Source organism: Carya illinoinensis, chromosome 5, assembly GCF_018687715.1.
Source record: "Carya illinoinensis cultivar Pawnee chromosome 5, C.illinoinensisPawnee_v1, whole genome shotgun sequence".
Classification (NCBI taxonomy): Eukaryota; Viridiplantae; Streptophyta; class Magnoliopsida; order Fagales; family Juglandaceae; genus Carya; species Carya illinoinensis.
Window position 1 is genome coordinate 10,692,577 of NC_056756.1, and position 24,281 is coordinate 10,716,857.

General features: G+C 34.2%; 2 protein-coding genes and 1 pseudogene across 3 annotated transcripts; 2 read left to right on the forward strand and 1 right to left on the reverse strand.

Moving 5' to 3' along the window:
• Nucleotides 1-5,534: 5,534 nt before the first annotated feature.
• Nucleotides 5,535-6,269, forward strand: LOC122310077. Its single transcript, XM_043123964.1, has one exon. It carries the CDS (start codon nt 5,535-5,537, stop codon nt 6,267-6,269), a length of 735 nt encoding a protein of 244 aa, XP_042979898.1.
• Nucleotides 6,270-10,971: 4,702 nt separating this feature from the next.
• On the forward strand, nt 10,972-18,847 carry LOC122309544 (probable L-type lectin-domain containing receptor kinase S.5). Of its 2 annotated transcripts, XM_043123055.1 has the most exons (4): nt 10,972-12,417; nt 15,627-16,537; nt 16,901-17,025; nt 17,412-18,847. In XM_043123055.1, exons 1-2 carry the CDS (start codon nt 11,163-11,165, stop codon nt 16,481-16,483), a joined length of 2,112 nt encoding a protein of 703 aa, XP_042978989.1. In that variant the 5' UTR covers nt 10,972-11,162; the 3' UTR covers nt 16,484-16,537; nt 16,901-17,025; nt 17,412-18,847. The 2 variants fall into 2 exon arrangements, 1 of the variants encoding a protein (XP_042978989.1); XR_006242452.1 differs by lacking the exons at nt 10,972-12,417; nt 16,901-17,025; nt 17,412-18,847 and adding an exon at nt 15,040-15,544 and having other exon boundaries at nt 15,627-15,768.
• Nucleotides 17,255-18,257, reverse strand: LOC122309543 (annotated as a pseudogene).
• Nucleotides 18,848-24,281: the final 5,434 nt, after the last annotated feature.

The window sequence follows — 24,281 nt, forward strand, 5'->3', positions numbered from 1 at the left end:
CGTAATAGAAGATGGTATGTTTTCTCTTCTACTCTACCCACCACCTATATTCTTGTCTATTCGTTCCAAATTTATCTCCCAAAGTTCAGATAAGATTTGCAATTAGTTTCCACCCCTCATTTGTGGGTACCCGTAATTTCTGGGTTGCTCTTCGTCATTTCTGAGATTTGGTAGTATATATTGCATTTGCTCTTTCCGACTTCACCTTTTTCTGCAATGTGGTTCCATTTTGTGTCTGTTGTGGGTTTTCGTTTGGCAATATTGGTTTTTTCAGTAGTTGAAACTATATAATGTCTGATTTTTTTTGCTCTCTAGAGATAAAGAAATCACCATTCAGTATTTCATCGAACAATGAGATTTCGATTTCTAGCTGATTACTCCATCTTTTTTCCTTCGGTAACTTAAGTTGCGAGCCTTCATATGATGTAAGACCCATTCGTAGCAAGTATTTTTGCACAAAGGAGTAGTGCTCTGAATCATAAGTTCTAGTAATGGTGTAACTAAACAGTAAACATAACACTCTTTTAGTGATTTCATTGTTTGCAAGTAGTGCTGATTATAGTTTTCAAACCCAAGGAGCCCCCCACCCCACCACTTCTTGACTATTTCTCCTGTTTTACTAGATCAGTCAGCACTTGATCAAAATTTTCTCTGACGATAAAGAACCTTGCTTTTTTTTTTTATCCGGTTGTTTGCGCTCTGATTTGTTGTGCATCTTTGCTGATGAGGAAAAATATTGTAGGATTAAAAAATCAATTCCGAGCCATGTTGAATGTGTGGATGGGTGGGCACTAATAATTTTTGCTGCCAAAACACATAATGATCAGCATCATAGTTTATAGGAACCCACTTCAAATACTTACGTACCGTGGCATATATGGCTTATGGAGTTGAATAGTTGAGAGCAAGTTAGACCCATTTACTTCCTTTTTTTTTTCTTTTTCTTTTTTCCCTTTTGTGTGAGAAAATTAATTAATTAAGTTATGGCTAGTTTTTAATCTTGAGACCCATAATAGTTTTGGTTTTTATGTCCTGTTTGGCTTCCAACCTTAAACTTCCACCACTCATATTATAATATAAGTTGATCAGCTGGATACTCATATTAAACAATATACTTCATCGTAGATTGGAAACATGCTTGCTGAAGATCTCAAGAGGGAGTTGAGAGTCCAAACGACCAACTCGATATTCAAAAGCAACAAGCAGGCATCCGGCGTGAACGCACACATCTTCGTATCTATTGGGCAATTTTTATATTAATTTCTTTGTACTTGATACGATCACAGTTAATACCCACTGTGATCGTAAACTTAGTGTATAAATCTTAACACTTGTGAATTTGTACTTTAGACTAGTAGTTCTATAAATGCCTACAATATTTTTAGAAATATATGTTGAGTATTTTGGATCACATGTTACGCTACTTTTGAAACTAAAACTTCACCTCAATTGTCTCCATTCATTTCAAGTTGTACTGCTAGTGATAAATATACTTTTATGCTACATGGACAAAGACCATTCTTAGTTTGTGCACTGATGCTGCATGAATTTTTTTTTCCATTTTTTATAAGTAAGAATCTTTATTGATCGAATGAAACTAGGTGAAAAAATATTGCCATTAGTGATATCGTTTGAAATGTAACTGGAAAAACTGAAGTCCTGTATTATCAAGATTGCAAAATTCAAGTTTGTTTAGTGTTGCAAATAAACTTGTAGAAAAGTTATTGAACATATCAAAATTTTAATTTTACTTTGTGGGTTCTTATTTTTGGGGGACATGAGCAAGTGATTGGTTGGAAATCGTGACCCAGAATTCAATCTAATTGGAGATTGTGGTTTTTTCCCCAACTCCTTTTTTGTCTTTTTGGTATTCTTCACGATGCAGCTATCCTCAAGGTTGTGTATTTTTTTTTTTCTTTTGGCTCATGAGTAAAAAAATCTACCATCACTTTCTTGAACATTTCTAGGAGCTCCAGAGTCCAAATTATGATTAGTCATGAAGCTGTAATATTTCATCAACACTCAAGCAATCCTTCCTGGTCGATGCTTCTTATTTTTTGAGTTTCATTTTCCATGATAACACATCCTTCAATTATGTTTTTTAGTAGCTTTGTATCATGAAAGCAGCACTGCAATGACAGCAGCTTATTGATCTACAATACAATATAAACTCGCCTACAATACAATATACATATTTGGTTTTCCCAATGTCATGAATATAGAAATTTGCTCAAGACAATAGAAATCTGAGTCATCTACAGTTTCTAACACCATATATGTATTGATCATGAACTTCCAAGAAGTGAATTGATATATATATATATATCATAAAACAAGGGGTTCTCTACTTCTACTCATCAACCAGATTTTTCCATTATTCAACCTGTTCAAAGTGGATCAACCATTGAAGTATATATATTGAAACTATAAAACAATAGGTTCTCTAATTCTTGAAATATATATCGCACAAAACATGGGGTTCTCTACTTCTACTCGTCAACCAATTCCCCAACTAAATTGACTTATAGCCACTCTTGTGTCCCAGGCAAGCTATCCGGCTGGATTTCATCCAACCTAAGTTGCATCTGTGAACATAACATAACAGTTAGAAAACAAACATAATATAACAAAATCAATCACTTTAGAGAGAGTGACAAAGTTAAATAGGATTAATTACACTTTCTTGAGTCTCAAACACTGCAAAGCCAAACTGTCCACTAGAGTCCCCCACTTCGGTAGTGTTTTGGGATAGCTAACAATACATAAAAAAATTAGATCAATAAAACCCATGGAGAAAAAAGTCAAAATCATATAATTTAACCAAATATAATAATACTATAATTTATCACTGCTACAACAATTCTTGCATGATGGACATGGAGGGAATTAATGTTCTATGAGTCATACATATTTTAACCCCTGATCAAGTAGCAGATTTTGACCACTTTTTTTCAACCTATCCCTTTTCTTTCCTAAATTCTAGCTTACTATCTCAATCAATGTTACTGCAACAACCAACATAATCAGATTTGACGATCTTCACCACACCATCAACACCAGATACTAAAATCTTCTCTCTCTTTTCATCACTCACTCTTCCAAATTTGCAAAACAGTCCAGTGTCGTAAAAGTTAGCAACACACATATAGAAGGCCTCAATTAAATTCCTTTCAAAAGTAGAATCAGGCCTAGTTGATCGCAGTTTGTAACACCTGTTGTGTTTTACTTTACTAGTATTGCTAATTTACGCACGAAACAAACAGAAAATGAAGGAGGTGAAATTCCTAAGAAAAATCGCGTTGAGGATTGAGTTAAGATCCTAATAAATTCAACTAATTTATTTTTATATTTTCCTGCTTTTCTTCTCATAGGAAACAAACGGAAAGTACCTATTTTTGTTGTAGATGGAGGAGGACCAAAATCTATGTGGCGCCGCGCACCACGAGTTTCAAAATCTACGGGGTTTCGGTTCTGGATGCGGTTGTTTTCTTGTTATCCGGTGTTTTGGAGGAGCATCCTGGGCAGGGGAGTCTCTGCAGAATGACAAATGGAGGGTCATTTGGACGTATGGGGTCCAACCAGATCTAACAAGTACAATGTGTATACAGTGGAATTGTAAAGTAAAGCAGTAAGGGTCCAACCAACCAGATCTGACGATGGCGAGGAGTGGCGGTGGATCTGAGAGAAAGACGTGAGTGCCGGCGGAGGAGACCCAAGAAAACCCATATCTGACATGAATGCCGGTGGTGAGTACGTAAATGCGGAGACTTGGGGGAAAAATGGTGGCGGAGATGAGAGAGACACCAATAATCAGTGACAACAGATAGTGCATAAAATGCGGGGGGGAAATGGAGCCTATTGTTCGTGGGTTTGTGATGTCTTTGCGTCCAAGGTCTTTCTTCTCTTCGACAATCTGTTGCTTTGCATTCGAGGTCCTCTTCTTCTCTTCGACCTTCTTCTCTTCCGGGAAGTGGTCGCGCCGAGGAGATGGTCGCGCAGAGGAGGTGGTTGCGTAGAGGAGGTGGTGGTGCGGATGAGCTCGTCGCGCGGAGGAGCTGAGGGACTGGTCGCGCAGAGTAGGTTGAAGACGAGCTGGGAGGGAAAAATGGCAAAAAGAATCGTGCAGAAGAAGATTTCATTTGCCTCTATTTTTTTTAATAATATTTCGACTGCCACGTCATCAATGGTGCACATTTTCGTCCGCAATATGCTTACGTATAGAAGAACTCTGTAAGTTATAACATTCTCAAACTCTTCTTACTTTTTTGCTTTTTCATTTTTTGGCTAGTTCGTATCTGAATTGGTAATGTATACCATCGATGAAATTCCAACAAAGCCAGGGTCGGCTGTCTTCAATGGAATCGGATTCCGAGTTACCGACTTTAACAAAGTGAAAGATACTCCCTCGTATGCTCGTGTCGGCTTAAGAGTGGTTTATCTAAAGTTGCTTGTTGTGTAAAGATTGTCTAAGTTCTATTTTTCTTTCTCTTTGATCCTTCTTCCAAAGTCAGTAGGGGAAAAAACGAGAGAGAAAGAAGACAGGAAAGAAAAATGAACTTCAAAAGAAAAATAAATATAGATACATATATTGTGACATTCCTTGGATAAATGTAGCTAGCTAGTGTATGAGATCACATATTGATAGGGAATGAGAAGTTCTTCTCATTATAATAATTCAAATGACGATTCAATTCTATCTACTGATCTTTTTGGAGGATAGTCATTTTGGATATATATTATATGGTAGGCTTTTAAGCCTTTTAATTGAGTTATATATAATCTTGAAGTTAGCATATACCTAATTAAACTGTTTTCAGTCCAATTTATATGTGCAATTAAAGGGAATACAAGTAAAATCAACATCTCTCCATGACATTAGATTCCAGCTAATGCTTTCTCGATTTCTTAGGGGATGTTTGAAAAATGAGATGAGATGAGAATTTTGTGAATAATAATAAGATGGTTTATGAATAGTAGTGAGATATTTTGAGTTTAGTATTTTTTGAGTTTTGAAAAATAAGAGAGAAAAAGTTAAATAAAAAAAATTATAAATTAAAATCTTGTTAAGATATAATTTTTTTAATATTATTTTTGTTTTAAGATTTGAAAAGGTTGAATTGTTTTTTATTTTTTGTTTGAAAATTTTAAAAAGGTATAATGTTTAATTTGAAAAAATTGTAATAATTAGTTTAAAAGTATTTGTATTTGAATGATGTTTGGAAAGAAAATAAAATGAGATGAGATATAAGATGAGAATTATTTCAAAAAATATCCTTACTCATCAATCCCTTTACCTTAATATTTGTATCAGAGTAAGTTGAATGATGAAGTTATTCTCCACCTGTAGAACAAGCAACGTATCTAATTCCCATAGGACCATTGAAAATAGAAAACATCTCTTTAAGCTACTCAAAAGCCAAGCAAAGCAAACTTCCAATCTTCATCCATGACCTCCATATAAACAACCAACCCCATCTCCCTATATTCCACATATGGATTGAGCTAAAAGGTAAAGCGAAAAACAAGAACTCATCATGCAGTTCGACAAACAGATTTCTCACCCGATCCATCCACAGCACAAGCTAAAGCTTGAATACACGGAGACCCCATTCAACTGTAACGGGTGCAAAGAAGCTGGCATCGGCTTCCAATACAAATGCTTGCAATGCGAGTTTCACATGCACAAATCATGCGCTTTGGCACGTTCCACCATTTATCGTTCTTTTTACAAGAAATGCGAGTTCCAATTTCACCATGCTCCCCCCGGTCCAGCTCTGAGAATATGTGACGCATGTGGGAAAAATGTTCTGGGTTTTGTGTACAACTGCAGGAGTTGTGGTTTCGATCTGCATCCTTGTTGTGCTAATCTGCCACAGGTACTCGACGATGGGGAGCAGAACCTTTACCTGTGTTACAAGCTCTCCAGCCCATGTCATCACTGTGGGGGCAAGGGACGCGGTTGGTCGTACAGATCTCAGTGCAAGACGTATAATCTTCATGTCTCGTGTGTGAAGGAGTTGCTTGTGGAAAGCTGGCACGCAATCTATCTAAATGTCGACAAAAACAAGGTCAGGGAGATGCAGACTCGGATTCCCAGCCTTAAGGGAACACTGGGAAACAATCATGCAGGGGAAAGATCAGGAGGAAAAGGCAATATCAGAAAGTGTTGTCAGATTGCTGGAGGAGCTGTTAGCGCTATAGTCTCAGCCATCCTGGGTGATCCTACACCTATAATAGCTGCAGTGGTCGGGGGTTTCATGTCCAAGTGAAGTAGATCATCATCAACTGGCCGGGCAGAAAACCAAGAAATTAGTTACACACATTATGCATGTAAATTGTAATATTGTACTTTTAGTCCCATGCATCCTCTTCTGTTTCTGATCCTCGATTACTCTATTACATCATCTTAAGTCAGAGTACATACAATAATATATATGTGTGTTCAATAGCAGATGTACATCTTTCATGTGGGATTTTATAAACCTTTTTGTGTTCTTTAAATTACGTACCACGATCCAGCAGGCTTACACTAATAAAAATAGTTTTGGATTAACCTAGGGACGTTGGCTCAAGTGGTAAAGGGAGCTTGGTCTTGTTGATTTGGTCTTTTACAATTTATAAGGGCCATCGGATCAGGAAAATTTTTTTGTTAAATTATCAAAGATATTGCCCTTGCAGGAAATTATTTTCCGAAGACCAATACACCTCTAATATTAGTCGTAGTTTTGTCCTTATACACCCAATACTAAAGAAAAATAAGAAGTGGTGATCATCGGGTGCTGCCAACAGTTCAAATTACCAAAACCCATTTTCCATTTTGATCAATGACAATTAATTTTACCTACTGAAAATGTAAGGTACAAGGAATTCAAGGCATCATTAATGAGATGGTAGGTAATCGATCAATACAAGAGTTTTTTTTTTACTCTAAGTACAAGGAATTCAAGGCATCATTTTACTTACTATTAAGCAAACTTCATTAAAATAAAAGATGATACATATTAGAGAGGGTGAGATTCTCCAAGAAAACACTCCAAAACAACAATCATAATGTAAAAGTGGTGAAGAAAAAGGAGAAAAAAAAAAGGGTCTAAGACCAATATCTTGATCTCTACCCAAGCCCCACTAAGAGAGAACCGTTTTAAAAGAAGTTTTTGAAAGTAAACCACAGCTGGAGGTGGTACAAGCGAATGCAATGTAGTCGTTGAAAGTCTTGAGGCATTTGTTGGTGAGATTCCTAGCTAGTCTCTTTCACACAATCACCAGTTAGAAAAAACAATAATATGAATAGACTAGAATCAGGGAGGACAAATATGCAGCGGTGTGGAAACAATCAGCCCAAGCATCTAGAGTGGCATGTGAGGACCACGCGCGTGTAGCCAGTGGAGTTGTCGAAGTGCAGTAGCACATGAAGACCACACATAGAAACATAATAATAGTTTTTGTTATACAGATAATGAATTTCTAGAAACTAAATAAACTTAAAAATTCAGACAATTAAAAAGTAAAAAAGTCTTAAAACACTGATCCGATCGAGTTAATTTTTCCTCTAGATCATTGAATGGGTTAAACTTACGAATTTCGAAGAACATGCACGCTGCGTGTGAATATATATATCAGACAATTTGAAAGCTCGAAAGTCTGATCATTAATTTCCTTGTTTTATCTTGGTCTAATTTATGGCGACTATAATCGAAGAATGGAATATATTACATTCTAACGTGGACTCCATGATCAAAGTCGGCGGCCTTAATTGGTACTCTATCATGCAACTACGTATTATTGATGGAATAAAATTATTATATATAGTCATTTTTATTATATTTCTTTTATTATATAAAAATTTATTTTACAGAGTGTACTTCACGATGGAAGTCATATATATCTCATATATTCAAAGTAGTACTCTTGGATTTATATATATATATATTATGTGTATGCGCTAGCTAGCTGGATGGTCATGTGAGTGAGCTAGCTAGCCTTACAGAGTGAGCTAGCTAGCCTTACATTTTAATTGTTCTATTTGGTTGATTATGATCATATATAATCATGAATATATATGCTGGATCATCTCCTGCATGCTAGCTTCTGAAAACAAATCCATCGCCATCATCAGCCGCTAGCTAGCAAGAGAAAATGGCCGGGGATTGATATATGTATTTATATATTTTATATATAAAATTTTACGTGCAATTATTTTTAAATATTTTTTTTATATATTTTATTAATGTGATTGGTTGTTTATTAAAAAAATAATTGATACACTCAATTACATTAATGGAATACGCAAATAGTACATAAAATTAACTTTACATAGTATTACTCTTATTTTATTTTATTTTTTGCTATTTTTTTTATTTCTACTGCTTTTATTATTATCATTATTATTATTATTATATAAAAATTTATTTCACTGAGTATACTTCACGTTGGAAGTCAAATATATCTTATATATTCAAAGTAGTACTCTTGGATTTACTATAAGAAAATTGGACATTTTTAACAAATATAGTCATCTTCCCAGAAAATAAGTGGTAATAACTGTCCAAATTTGATTTATATATATTTTATGTATATGCGCTATCTAGCTGGATGGTCACGTGAGTGAGCTAGCTAGCCTTACATTTTCATTATTTGATCTGGTTGATTATGATATGAAAAATTCTATTCATAAGTTTCATACACTATACATTATTTTTTTTTATTTTTTTTATTTTTTTCTCTTATCAAATGTGTGATATATAGATAATTAGTAAAAGAATTTAATTATTTTAAGAAGAATAAAACTAAAAAAATATTTAAAAAAATTTTAAAAATAAAAAAAATAAAAAATTATGTAATATGTAGTATAGAGACTTATGAATAGCAAAATTCTTATCATATATAATCAGGATCATCCCCTGCATGCTAGCTTCTGAAAACAAATCCATCGCCATCATCATGTAGCAGCAGCAGCTAACTAGAGAAAATAGCCGGTATAGAGATACATAATTATAAGAGTTGTTGTTGAAGTGCATCCATCTAGCTTGACTTGGTCAATGCATGCATCATTTAACAAAAAAAAAAAAGTATATATATGAAGAAAAATGCACATGCAGAAGTACGAAATAAAGAGACAGTGATGTAAATGATATATATAGTAGTTGATTAGATGCTAATTATAAAAAATTATACAAAATAAATAGAGCGATCAAACGTGAATAAAGCTGGAGATCACCCATGCATGCCAGCTCGATAATCGATGATGGGATTCAAGACTTGATTTAGTTTATGACACCCATTATGGGAACCAACCACTCCCGTCCCCACTGCCATTCAACTAACCCTTCGTCACTTTAGGACTTTGTTTCGATATAATATGTGTGTATGTATATATATATATACATATGCACTTAAAATATGAGAAGTTGCAATCATCTTTTTTTTTTTTTTGTTTTTAAAAGGTTGCAATCAATGTTCGATAGCGGAAGCTGCAGTACTAGTACTAGTGGCGCGTACTCGTGCAGCCAATAAATAAGCTTCTCTATTTGCCAGCCGCCATCCACGTTGGATTGTGTGCTCTTCTTCTTTTTCGATCTTCTTCTTCTTCTTCTCCTTTTTTTTAATTTTTATTTTAAACAAAATAAAAGGTTAGCATTTTAATGCTACATAAACATGATTTTGAACATGATTTTGAACAGTATATATATTGAAATTTACCTTAAAAAGAAGATATTTAAAGAATTAGATAACATAAAAATTTTATAAATAATAATAAGATAATTTGTGAATAATAATGAGATAGTTTGAATTAAGTATATATTAAATTTTAAAAAATGAAAAAAAAACGTTAAATAAAAAATATTATAAAATTAAAATATTATTATAATATAATATTATTTTTATTTTAAAATTTTAAAAAATTAATTTTTTTTTTATTTTCTATTTAAAAACTTGAAAATTTTATAATGATTAATTTAAAAAAACTATAACGATTATATGCATTTGCAAGGTAATTAACTTAATTGATTTGTGAGATATATACATGTATATGCCTTAATTTTGTTTGATTTGGAATTTATTGTTCTAGAGCATAACGTACGTATGTTGGCACGTCATTTTCTCAAAAAACTCTACAATTATGAATGAGTTTTGCTTGTATTGAGTTTTGTTATATACAAGTAAAATCGCGTACTAATCTGCATACCAATACTGATTTCTTCATATTTAAAATTTAAATTAGCACTGTTTTTAATAAAATCTATTTTTTGACTAATCACATTAAATTGATGCACATATTAATACATAATTATGCTTGTAACTAGATTTTTTTATTATGTATTTCACTCTAAACAGTTCCTACTCAAGCTTGAGAAAAATAGAGGCTTCGTGAATATTTCTCCTCTCTTGCCTCTCCATTTCTCCCGCCCAGATGCATCTCTCATTGAAATACACCGTATCAATTTCTAGCTAGTCATGCCAGGCTTTCTTCTTGTGCAAAGGGTGGAGCTTTGTTACTCATAAGCCTCATATACTATATACCTCATTTTTTTATTTTTTTTAAAATTTTTTTAGATTTATTCTTTTTAAACTAATTCAATTTTTCTATTCATTATTCATATACTAAATATTTAGTAAAATAAAAAAATAAAAAATAAATAGTGTGTAATATATGGACTTATTATTAGAATTTTTCAGCGCAAATTCGCCAGCATTAAGCTTTTTCCTCTTAAATTTCACGAGGCCTTCCGCGTTAATGTCAAGTAGTAATATTCCGCATGCTTGTGGGGGCCTTCCGCGTTGTGTCCTCGATCCTAATATTTAATTTTTTTTTTCCAGATTAAATTAATGAATTACAGTCTGGGGCATGTAATTATTGACTAGTCTTATTATAAGTTTATGCCAAATTTACGACGATTTGTTGGCGAATATGATCATAAAGAAACTATATATATCCATGCAGAAAAAACATATGCATGAAAAGGACGATCGAGGAATTCGTTAGCTCATATTTCTAACTATGAACAGACTCGGAATATTTATCTAGGGAGGGAAGTGTCATGTCCGGTAGACAAATACAAGTTATAATGCTGATTTGATATTCGTCATCTGGCGCAGTTTTAGATTCCTTCGAGATCTGCTTCTGATCCTCACTCGAAATTAAAGTAACTGCACAAAGAATTATGGGTATACTCTCAAATGGAAGTTCGATCGCCCTTGCCATTATCCTTTTCAGCCTTCTGCATCTTGCTGCTGAGATCCAAACTACTGCTGCACTGATGGTGGAAAAGAATAAATTCTCGTTTGATGAAGGGTTTCATCAGACGGCAATTGACGACTACTTTAAGTTTGAAGGTAAAGCAGGTATTGGGCTTGGAGCCCTGCAGATAACTCCAGACACAGCCAACGATGCCTACAGCCTCTTCAACACTTCCGGCCGCATTATGTTTAGTCGACCTTTCAGGCTCTGGTCCGATGATTCCCAGGCTTCCTTCAACTCGACCTTTGTCATAAACATTTTCAGGATCAAGGCCGAGAATTGGACTGTCGGTCAGGGCCTTGCCTTTCTCATAGCGCCGAATACCTCCATGCCTGCAGCAAGTGAAAGGGAATGGCTTGGCCTCACCAATGAAGACACCGATGGTAACAGCACCAACCAGATCGTCGCCATAGAATTCGATACCCAAAAGCAAGTCTATGATCCCGACGACAACCACATCGGCCTTGACATCAACTCTGTTAAATCAAACACAAGTGTCTCTCTCGATGATCATGGTATCAGATTATCCCCTGAAGACGCTACTAATTACAGCGTCTGGGTCGACTACAATGGCTCGTCCATGCTGATGGAGGTTTACATGGTGAAAGAAGGAGAACCCAAGCCTAGGTTTCCCCTTCTCAACGAGACCATAAACCTGAAAGAGTACGTCAAAGACGAATCCTACTTTGGGTTTGCAGCTTCTACAGGCTATCCGAATATTCAGCTTAATTGTGTCTTGAAATGGAGTTTATGGGTACAAGATCTACCCGAGAAAAGAGATTTGACTTGGTTGAAGATAGGTGCTGGGGTTGGAGTTCCGGCGGTGATATTGTTGATCCTACTCGGTGTGATATATGTGAACAAGAGAAAACGAAGCAGAGTCGAGGAGTCCAATGTTTTTGACGAGCAGTTGAAATCGTTGCCTGGAATGCCAAGAGAATTCAAATACAGGGAAATCAAAGAGGCCACCAACAACTTCCATGAGAGCATGAAGCTTGGTGAAGGTGGATTTGGCATTGTTTACAGAGGGATTCTGAATCTTAAGGATCATAATACTGATGTTACTGAAATAGCTGTCAAGCAATTCGTCAGAGACAACATCAAAAGCAAAGATGATTTTTTGGCTGAGCTCACCATTATTCACCGGCTTCGCCATAGACATCTCGTCCGCTTAGTTGGTAATTAATCTTTTTTTTCCTCGTTAGTGGGTAATTAACCTCATTCTCTTCATTTTACTTTATTTCCATCTTGTTTTTTTCACTTTGCTCTTTCTCTTAGACATACATAAATTCTCTCGCAACTTAATTCATATTGCATGGATCATTAGATCATCTAATTATTGGAAGATGATCACCAGTGGCGAACCTACCTTATCAACTGTTTTTTATTATACAATATTAGACTTTTTAATATGGAATCTAAAGTGAAAATATAAAAAAAATTATTTAATATTGATAATTTACATGAAAAATAGTTGAGATATTTTATCATTTAGACTTCATTGAATAAAAAAAAATTATTTAAGATCTCAATTATAACATTATATACTTAATGTGACACGAAAATATCTAGATTTTGCATAAAACTTGATAAACTAACTTACAAACTAGAATTAAAGATGACTTTTTAAAATATCACTTGATAGTTTCTATGAAGAAAATAAATTATAAATATTTCATTATAAAAATAATAATGGATTAATATTATTTCATGAAATATTATCGTCAGAAATTTGAAACATATATTAAGTGGTGTTTTTTAAAATTTTATTTTTATGAATATGTAGCAAATTATTGAGATCTAATTTATATATAGTTATATTTTATAATTTTTTAGTTTCTTTTTATTTTATATAAACATGTGAAAAGTTAGCTCCCTAGTAAAAATTTATGGTTCCACAAGTGATCACAAATAAGAGTGGCAATATGTTACACAACCTGTTAACTAAACACGAACACGACACGATAATAGTGGGTTAGGATTTAATCTTAACGAGTTCGGGTCAAAACAGGTTGACTTGTTAAGACACGATTTCTTAACGAGTTGATAACGGGTCAATCTCGTTTTAACCCGTTATGACACGTTAAGAAAGTTAAAGTTACAATTATACCCTTCTACCAAAAAGTAAAATTATTAGAATTTTAATTTCGATATTTGTATTGTTTATATTGTAATTTTAGACTTGTAGTTAGTTTTATAATTTTTATAGATATTGTGATTTTAACATTTATAGAAAATTATGTAAAATTTAATCAAGTCTAACATGTTGATTTCAGACATATTCAACTCATTTACATAAACAGTTTGAAACGGGTCGTATTATTTCGTGTCAACCTATTTAATAATATTTACTAATAGGTCAAAACGGGTTGACACGACACGACACATTATGTTAATGTGTTGTGTTAGGGTTTGAGATTTTGACACGATAAATTTAACGGGTCGGATTAGAATTTACCTATATACTATAATATACAAATTTTGACAAGATATAAACATAACCCGTTAACACGATTTGATACCACTAGTCACAAGCAGCTTTCTTGATCTGAGAACCAGAATGTGTTTGTATTTAGAATTCCTTATATACAAATACAAATGATCAATGTGTAGCTGTACGGTTTAGAACGTCTATGATAACCGCGTCAATGATAAAAAAAAAATATATATATATATATATGTTAGATAGAGAGGAAGTACAAGTTCTACGTATTTATTTAAAAATAAAATAAAATTTTTTATTAAAAAAATAATTTTTTTACATAGATTTATCTATTTTTTTATAGGGATTATACAAAGTTTGTACACTTTAAAATTATATTTTTTTATTAAAAAATATATATAAATGATATTTATAATCTTAAAATGTGTAAGATTTATGGAATAAATTTAATATTTATATAAAAAATTATCTTTTTAACAATAGACTACACTTTTAAAAAGAAAATATGCGAAACTTATGCATGGATCTTAATCTAACAAACTTATTGTGTTATCTACGAGGTCATTTTAAAATAATATAAAAAATACTAAAGAAGGATTCAAAGTTGGAAACTGCACAATTCAATTGTCAACAGTTTGAACGTCTTTCTTCTCATGGTCGTTGTCTTGCTTTCAGGTAAACGCAGACTTGTGACCTTTAGTACCATTATTCTTGTTCTTATCATATTTGTTTCTGAAGAAAGTCTTGCTCTGGATGAATAGTAGCGTCTTTGGTTGTTGAGAGTAGCTTAATACTTTTTAATATATTTTATTATTATTTTTTATTTATTTTATACCACTATTCATTATTTTTTACTATTATTTAATATTCTATTATTATTTTTCATTTATTCTTTCACTACCATTCACAATATACTTCAATACTTCTCAACATTCAAATCCAACCAATTTCTCATAATCGCAAGGAGCCTCTTGTCAACATGCTAAAGCCTATAATAAATTAATGCTTTTAAATTCGAATCTATGGAAATTGATCATAATTTTAACTAAATATTATCATTTGGGAGCTAATTCAATATCTTTAATTTGGATTTTATAATTTCTCGTGCAATTTAATTTGTTTTCCTTAAAAAAAAAAAAATTACCAAAGAACGACCAAAACAGTTTAGAGCAACCAAATAAGGAAAAGGAAGTAAAATGATGGTTTTCGTAGAGAATGTTATCTTTGTGGTTTGGAGTATATAGTTTATAACAAAATGCACTGACTGAGTTGGGGCAAACAGATTAGATTCTCCACTCTATATAATTTGGAAGGAAAACACATATCTGAATTCGACTTTATTTAATAGACTGCTAGCAGTAATGAAAATACATGGAATCTGCAAAATCTTAACCTGTTAACGTGTTGAGATTGAGTATGAATCTTGAGAGTTTGGGGATATGCAGGACCGCATATTGAATATGCCAGACCTAGCTAGGGCCATGGAAGTAATAGATAAGGAGGTTAATTGATGGTTGTTGTACTAGGTGTAGATAAAGAATGAATGGTAGGTAGGGGCGAGACGAGTGAAGATGGGTCCGAATCAAGTAAAAGGGGAAAAATGGTTGGTAAGTGGGGGAAAATGAAGAGCTTTCAAGGAGGATGACAGGAGAGGTGAGTAGAGTTTTCAGAGAGGAAGATGGCCGAGAGAGAAGAGGGCCCAATCTCTCTAATATTTAGAGAGAGAGAGGAGTTAAAACCGATGATTTTGATAGTTTTGAAATTACTAGGTACTGATAGTTCACATGAACTGAGTATAATTTCACAAATACGCACGACAACCGGGTTCATTAGGCTGTCATTTCTTTTTCACAGCTGAATTGGTGTGCTCCAGTACTTTGCATTGCATTCATTTTTATGCTACTTCTCATCCCTGATTGCCTCTAACGTATAGTCTTGTTTCAGGGTGGTGCTACGACGAAGGGAAGCTACTACTATTGTATGACTTCATGCCAAATGGTAGTCTTGATAAGCACCTCTATGATGCTTCCAATCGGAAAACCTTAAACTGGGAACGCCGACAAAGGATTCTAGTAGGTGTAGCGTCTGCTTTGCATTATTTGCACAATGATTATGATCAGACGGTTGTGCACCGCGACCTCAAAGCCAGCAACATCTTGCTGGACTCCGAATACAATGCTCGCCTGGGTGATTTTGGCCTTGCCCGAGCCTTGGATAATGACAAGAATTCATATGCTGAACTAGGACTGGGGGGAGTCGCGGGCACCATGGGCTATGTTGCTCCTGAGTGTTTTCATACAGGGAGGGCTACAGCTGAATCTGATGTGTTCAGTTTTGGAGCTGTGGTGCTCGAGGTCGTGTGCGGCAGAAGTCCTGGGATTCCTATCCGTTACCACCAGCATGAGCATTGCTCCTTGGTTGATTGGGTTTGGATTTTCCATAGTAAAGGCAGCATTCAAGAAGCTGTAGATGAGAGGCTCAGCAACAACTATGTGGTCGATGAAGCAAAGAGACTTTTACTTCTAGGGCTCGCATGTTCACATCCGGTTGCCAGTGAGAGGCCTCGGACGCAGGCTATATACCAGATTATAACAGGAGCCATGCCACCCCCTCTTGTACCTCCATTTAAACCTGTCTTCACATGGCCTTTAATGGGAACTCCATACAGCAACACTGAGAGTACAACTTCTACTACAACAGTGTCTTGCAAAGGTTGTTCTGACACCAATATGAAGAGTAACATCCAGATGAGCTCGAGCACCTCCCAGAGTTTCAAGTCTGTGAGCCCCTGTACTCCGTAGGCACCCTCGTTTGCATTGAAATGGGATGCTTTTGAAAAGATATCTGCATTCCTGGTAAGCTTGTGAATATTACATTAATCATGTCATGTGTCCTCAATTCTCCGCAGATCCAGCCTTACTTCTTGCATGTTATTGTCAAGTAGTACATATGCTTGCAATGTGGCATTAGGTCTTCATATCGGATGTAATCTCTCTCTGTTTTTTTTTTTTTTTTTTTAGGTTTTAAAATTGGATCTGCTTGTCTTTTGCAATCAAGTACAAGAAATATAATCTTTTTCTTTTGTTAAATGTAAATTTTATTGTCGTTGACTTTGAATTGAATTGGAATACTGAATAGAAATTTCTTAGGCAGATACACTGCATCATGAATTTGGTCTATCCTGGACTTGGACTATTGACAAGAAATTTCTTCGACAGATACACTACATCATATCAATTTGGTCTATCCAGCGGAACTGATAACACTAGAGATTATGCAGGATGCAATAGTCAAGAGTGGGGGCTTATATAACCCACCACGGGGTTTTCTGTTATGATTAATGGTGAGTTGAATGGCTTCTTCCCCGGAGGCAGAGGATTGAGGCAAGGTTTTTTTTCTCTGTGTGTTGGCCATGGTCTATTGTCTTCTACGTGACCAGGAACAAGTTCATTGGCTAATTCGTAGTAAAGCATTAATTTGTAATTGCACTACACATCCAAGAACAAATCTATAATTTGAAAAACCAAATCAAGTTAGATTTAACAAAACTGAATGAAAAAGTAATAGAAAGATGTGACCGGAGTACCTTAGGCATACCCTTCAAACAAACCAAACTTCACTAAGAACTTCTTTTGATTACAGTCCAGCATTTCACTCAAGCAATCAATATTCTTTTGTTTCAAAAGTTTATGCCGCAACTCTAATCTCTTCTTTAAACCATGCCCACAGAATGCAGGATAATCAGTGACTTCATCAATCCGCCTCCCCATTACCTTTACCAGAAACCTAATCCGAGGCTCTTAAGGAATTTCGGATGCTCTTGATGAGAATTGGAAGAAAACCATTTACCAAAGCTGCTATTTGCTCAGCTCCAAACCCACATCTATTTAGATAAGCAAAGTGGGCCTTAGCACCTCGTTCACATCTCCACAAAGAACTTCAGAGAAGTTCATTGCCATTGTGTGATGATCATGCTCCGAAAGACCTACCGACTTAAAAAATTCTGAAGTAGGACGTAGCCTTTTATCAAAGCTATGGCCATAAACAGGTTTTTTGCCAGAACTTTGCGAACCATCCCATCTCTGGCAAGGCCAAGAGTAGCAAGAAAGTCCACTATCTCGGTCAGCTTCGATTCAATGCTGTAGCTGATGAGCCTTGGATTGGGCAATATCATCTTGCCAAGTTGCTTTTTGGGGACACCAAGTTCCTGAAAGAATTTCAGAAGTGGACATAACTTCTCTTCCACGCCATGGGAGAGTATGTGACAGAATTTGGCAATGGCGGAAGCAACATCATGGGGTTTTGTATCGAGTGTAGAGAGGCACTCAACCATGGGAACAAGCTTCACATAGAGACCCAGTGTAAGTACCTTGGGGCACTTTGAAACAACTGAAAGGAGCTCTCATGAATGTCATTGCTTTTAAGGTAAGCCCAGTTCTGGGAGGCTTTCTCCCCTTGTCCGCCCTCAAGGCGCTTGCACTTTTTGAACATTTCATCGATGCTTTTATCATCCAAACCTCTCTCCCTTAAGAACCAAATGATGCTATCACCACGTTGACTGCTGCATATTTCCATATTCCCCAACAAGATTTGACATCTCTTATTTAGAACAATGGACGCTAAAAAAAAATTATATTTGTTGAACGAACATAAAAATTGGTGGGTTGTATATATTTTAAAGAATTTCCATAGGTGCATAGCAAAGGATCTAAAGAGGGTAACAGAAGAATCATCATGCTAATTGGCTCGTATATTTTGAAAACAGTGGAAATAATTATTTGAAAGGTGACCCCAAGCATAACTTAATATTACTTAATACATACTTTGCAAACAGTGGGGAGTTTCCTCCAAATCCACTATACACTGATGATCTAACCAGAGCATTTTTAGCGAGTGTATGAGCTATTACATTGCCATCTCTGTTAATGTGCTTAGTAACACAAACATCAAACTAATTAATTCTTGATCTTATATCAGAAATGATCATTCCAAAATAGCTTTCATATGGTGCATGACCTAATACATACTTTGCAAGGCCCACAAATTTGACGATGCCAAATGGATTTTCAGGAAAATGCAAAATAATGGCATTTCTCCAAATGCATTCTAGATCTCATTTCGATTCAAAGAGTGTTTTATCTTATATCATCTAATCATTATAATTTTTTTAAATTTTCACACAAAATATAATAAACAATTCAACTTTTTTAAATCTCAATTTAATTTTTTCAAATCTCAAATCAATAATAATATTAAAAATTAATATTCTAATAATATTTTATTCAACTTTTAACTTTATCCAAAAATCATCTCATCTCATCTTTAAATCTAAACAGTCCTGTAGTCTGTCTGTGTCTTGGTTCAAGGTATGTATCAATTCGACGAATTGGAAGAGGCTGTTGCCTTTTGCGTCGAGATGTTGGAAGCTGGTCATTCTCCAAATGTACCACTTTTCTCGGCTTGGTCGCTCGATTGTGTTTGCAAAAGGGTGTTGAAGAAGCTCGGACCGTAATTGCAACCTTAAAAATAAAAGGAATGTAATTGGGGCACTACAGTTGCATGACACAAGCATGCTATTTTCTCAATATGTCCATCGTGGTGAACTTGATGCTGAAATGTCACAAGAAGTTTGTATTCATCATGAGTGTTTATTCACCCGTGGGTGGCAAGGGCAAGTGGAGGGTGTGTTTGGGTGTTTAACTCTCTGGTGGTGCTAGTTGCTAGTAGTGGTATTTGTGAAGAATATTGGAGTAGAGAGATGGCGGAAGTCCCAGCAGTAGAAGTAATGATGCTTTGGAGAAAGACTTGGAGGTAAAGGAGGAAGAGGAGGAGGAGGAGGAATAATGGTGGTAGAACTGTAGCATGACACAAACATCTTGCTTGGCCAAAATGTCTGTCCAGATGAACTTGATGCTGAAATAATTTATTCTCTTGCCTTCTTTTATAGCCAGTGATTTCTACTTGTTCCTCACATTCACACACAAAATTACAAGCACTTACGTACATAGATAATACAACAAACCTGATGATCAGTAGACTTTGCATGCGAAGCTTTTAACGGCACGAGTAAATAATCAGTGTATTCCATGGCAATCCATGTTTATGGATAGAATTCTTCTTGATAATGTGAAATGAGTGTGTTTTAACTGTTGAAATGATTAAATCATCTTTAGACTCGTTAGAGCATTGAAGGCACTGCAGGGATGACTCGGATGAGATACCTGTTGTAATGGATGTATGTGAACGCTGATTAAGACTTTCCCAATTTGTTGTGAATGATCTCGTCTTGAACTTGCGCACCCTAATTGTCTTCATCCCGAATGAATGAAATCAGGGTTTCTTGGAAGACCTGCATTAATTCTGGGGGAAAAGAACTTGGTTCTGGCTACTTAAGACTCAAAATATTTTCAGTTGCAGCAGATTTCCTTGAAGTTTTGTATTATAGGACCCATTTCAAGATAGTTAGGTTTAAGCCTATACAAAATCCAACAGTTTTCTCTGTATTTTTAGATTGAATTTTGGAGTTCTAGATATATTTTGATGCGCAAGCTGGGTGAAATTCTGCCCATAGCCTCAGTTGCAGGCCCTTTTAAGAGTTAATGAATAGTTGTTATACAATGGATGCAATACAATTTAATAGAATTGTAACGTGAGACAATAACATAGATAGTTTGGTCTGATGATTGATGTTAGAGAAATGATTTGTGTAAGTCCTAAATCAACTAATCCTGCACAATTTTTTTTTTTTTTTTGTTTTCTTTGTAAAAGAGTTGATCTTATCTTAAAAGGTATAAAAAAAAAAAAAACTATTCCTTTTTAGTATGATCTACTTTTTTATAAAATTCTTGTTCGTGATTTGTGTATTTAAAACTTGTATATAATATTACTCTTAGTTACATAAGACAGTTCTCGAGACTTCTTCTTTTGGATGATCCCCTTCAAAGATGAAAAATGGTGTGCTACTTTGGCCTGCAAAAATTTACTAACCGTCCGTACTGTATTGCGCCTTGCCACCCCTGCACGCTTTGGTCAGTATAGAGCCCGATAGCATGTAGTGTGTTGGTGAAATATGTAATAATAAAATAAAAATTATAATGAAATTAAAATTAAATCAATTTGAATTGAGTTAGTAGTTACAGAAATTTTGTTTTTTATTTTTAGGAAATTTAAGCTTTTTATAATATACAAAGTTTCAAATGAACCGATATAATAAATTTTTTCTTGATTTATTTCTTTCAAATACAACAGTTTAATTAATTGTCATATCACTTAAACTAACTCTAGATAAGAAATTGAGCTCAAAATTCCATTAGTTAAAACGCCTTTTTTTATCTGAAAATTTCTCAAGAAGATACACTTAATTTTCTCTTTTTACAGAAATAAAAAATAAAAATCCTTCACACTCTTTTTGTACAGAAAAGAAAACCCACCACTAGAATACCCCAAACGGCAATTGAATAAAAAATATACTTAAAGAATGGCGGACGTGTTTTTTAAAAGATACGGCAACTGATAAGTAATGATAAAAATTAGGGAACCGTCTCATTTTGTCCCTCACTTTTATTGTTGATATATTTTATTTTATCTTTTTAATTGTATTTTTATTTAATAATTAAAAAAAGTAACTAGTAGTGTATTAATATTTTTTTATTTTTTAAAAATATATATTTAAAAAAAAAAAAAAAGCAAAAAAAATGTGCAATTTGCCGAGAGCACACTCGGTAGTCAAACCTGGACAACATAGTACGTAACATTATAATTTTTTTAAATTTTTACATAAAATATAATAAATAATTCAATATTTTCAATTCATAAAATCAAAATAATATCAAAAAATAATATTTTAACAATATTTTATTTAATTAAGTTTTATCTTAAATTATTTTATTTCAATTCACTGTCTAAATAGTAGCTAAAACTGCTTGGAGTTTGAAGGAGTCTGCAGACTGAGTAGTGCAAAGTAAGAAGTTAAGAGTACTGTTAATAGTCATTCATGACCAACGTTATCAACCATAAATCTTTTTTATTTTTTTAAATGATCAACCTTAAAATGCACTCAGTGGTCAACAATTAATTCAATGTAACTTCCAATTTTAATGTCTAAATGAATTTCAAAAAACCACCATAATATATAAGACTCTAACAAAAAATTATATTTATTAATAAAAAAAATACCAACATATATATAAGTGCGTACCACATGGTCGGTAATTGTTTAATTCTCAAATTAAGAGAGTCAAAGTGAAGAAAAAAACGATGCATCTCCTCTTGAAGACCAAGAGAGACTTTGGATATTTTAAGGTACGCGTGGTTTTTTTATGCTTAATCACAACTCACCAAAGAGAATTCTCAATGCCTTTTGAAGATCTTTGTGATTTGGTCGGCCTTAGTTTTTGGTTTTTTCGGCTTCCCCAGTTTGATTTAAGGTAGTCAAACCTAGCTAGGCAATGAAGGGACTGCCCCCCCACCCGCCATTGAAGGTGGTGGCGGTGGCTGGGTGGGGTGGATACTGCCCCCAGCCCCTTGTTTTGGTTATTATCACTAATCATTATAATAATTGATTGCCTGATGGGTTTCTGTTGTATTTGAGTAAGAGTTGCTCCAGCGTGTATTGTGTTGTGTCTTTCCCGTTGGCACAAGTAAAAACTATAACAGGAGGCGTGCATTTCACTCTTCTGCCAATCACCAATGATTCACGTGAATTTCCCTTATTACAAACCACATTTATATATATTCTATAAAAAAATCTGATTGTAAGCACTTCTCCATATTAGTATGCACATACATCTAATGTTATAGGTCAGAAAATTAAATTTTAATGAAAATGGTACCAATTTAAATTTTGAATATGAAAGCAGTAATATTGATACGTATGTAAATCGGTATGCGAATTTGCTTGTATGTAGTAAAATTCAATTCTACTAGGCTATAAAATGCTAAGCCTCGTTCGGTTATTAAAAACATCTCATCTCATTATTACAACTTTTATAAATTTTCACACAAAATATAATAAATAATTCAACTTTTTCAAGTCTCAAAACAAAACTAACATTAAAAAATTATAATATACAATAATACTTTATTCAATTTTTAAAAAAAATATTATCTTATCTCATCTCATTTGTATAATCAAACGGTTATTATCATTATATCTTTCTTTGTATTTTTATAAGAAAAATTCAAAAATTGATGAACTGTACCACCTCATCGTAACAAAATACGAATAGTATCAACCTTATTACGTCGATGTTAAAACTTGTCGTATGGTTTCGTAACAAAAACACAAAAGACATCTAGAGTTGAAAATAGATGCTCACATAAACAAAATGATTATATATATATCAGTTGAAACTAATTAATTGTAATATTCCACGGAGTTGATTTTTTTAAGTATATTATTATCTCTGTTTTTATATTAATTCCTCTACTAATTAATGGCATGCATGATAATATTGTATTATTTGAAAGTCTTGACTTTGCTCGGGTTGACCATAATTATTGTTTTCTTGATTTACGTCTTCTTCAATAATGATGTAATCAACTTGAGTCCAAATCAATGACCAATGAGATAATAATTACTTGGCTTTAATTAAGTTTGGAACTAGAGTACTCCTACATATAAAATAACTATTTGGGTTAATCACATCAGTAAAATATGAAAAGAATCCGTAAAAATAATTACACATAAAATTTTTGTTCAAAAACTAATTTAACCATACAAATGTCACGAATAATCTATCTATATCTATATACCATATTAATGTTTCAAAGTATGAATCTTAGTTTTTATAAAACCACATCATCAACTCTCCCATCATATATTATTATTATTAAATTATAATTAGTGTCACATCAACTGCATATAGGCATGTGCAAGAAAAAATTCATGGCCTGATTCGTCTAAAATAACCGGCTTGGGCCGATCCGAACAAAGTCGAGTTCAATGGGTTAAGTCCAATAATGGGTTAAACACCCTGTTATCTGTCGAAACCGATTACCAAAAACTTGCTACTGCCTCTCATCTCCTTCTTCTCAAACCCTAGCACGTCAGCATCATTCTTCATCGTCGTTCGTCTTCACATCATTTCCTCTGTTGCTTCTCCACGAGGTCCAAATCTGTACACTCAAGTCTCACATTTCTACTTTGTTGCTTGTGGGTTTACTTATGCTGGGATTAGAATTCTTACCGACACAGGAGTCCAACTGCAAATACCCATCCAACCAGATCCAATTCTACCTCGTCTGCAAGCCCTAGAAAATCAAAGAGCATCCTTTGCATCCCCAGGATCAGAGGCAAATACCCATTTGTGGTGATGAATGGAGATCAAGGATTTTGTTTGGGAAAGGAGAAATTGGAGATCGAATGAAACTAGTCTAACCCCTCTCTATCTCAACTCAAGACTCGGTCCACCCCAACTCAAAAACCTTCAAGTTCATCGTGGGAAAAAAAAAAAAAGCTGACATCTCATACAGCAGAATGAACTCTAAAACTCACCAACTACTCCAATTGCTTCTACTTAAAATTGTGGTCAGATAAGTGGGAAAAATGCTTATTTGTCTTGCTTGCCCATCCCTCCTTTGAAGCAAACTCTATTTATC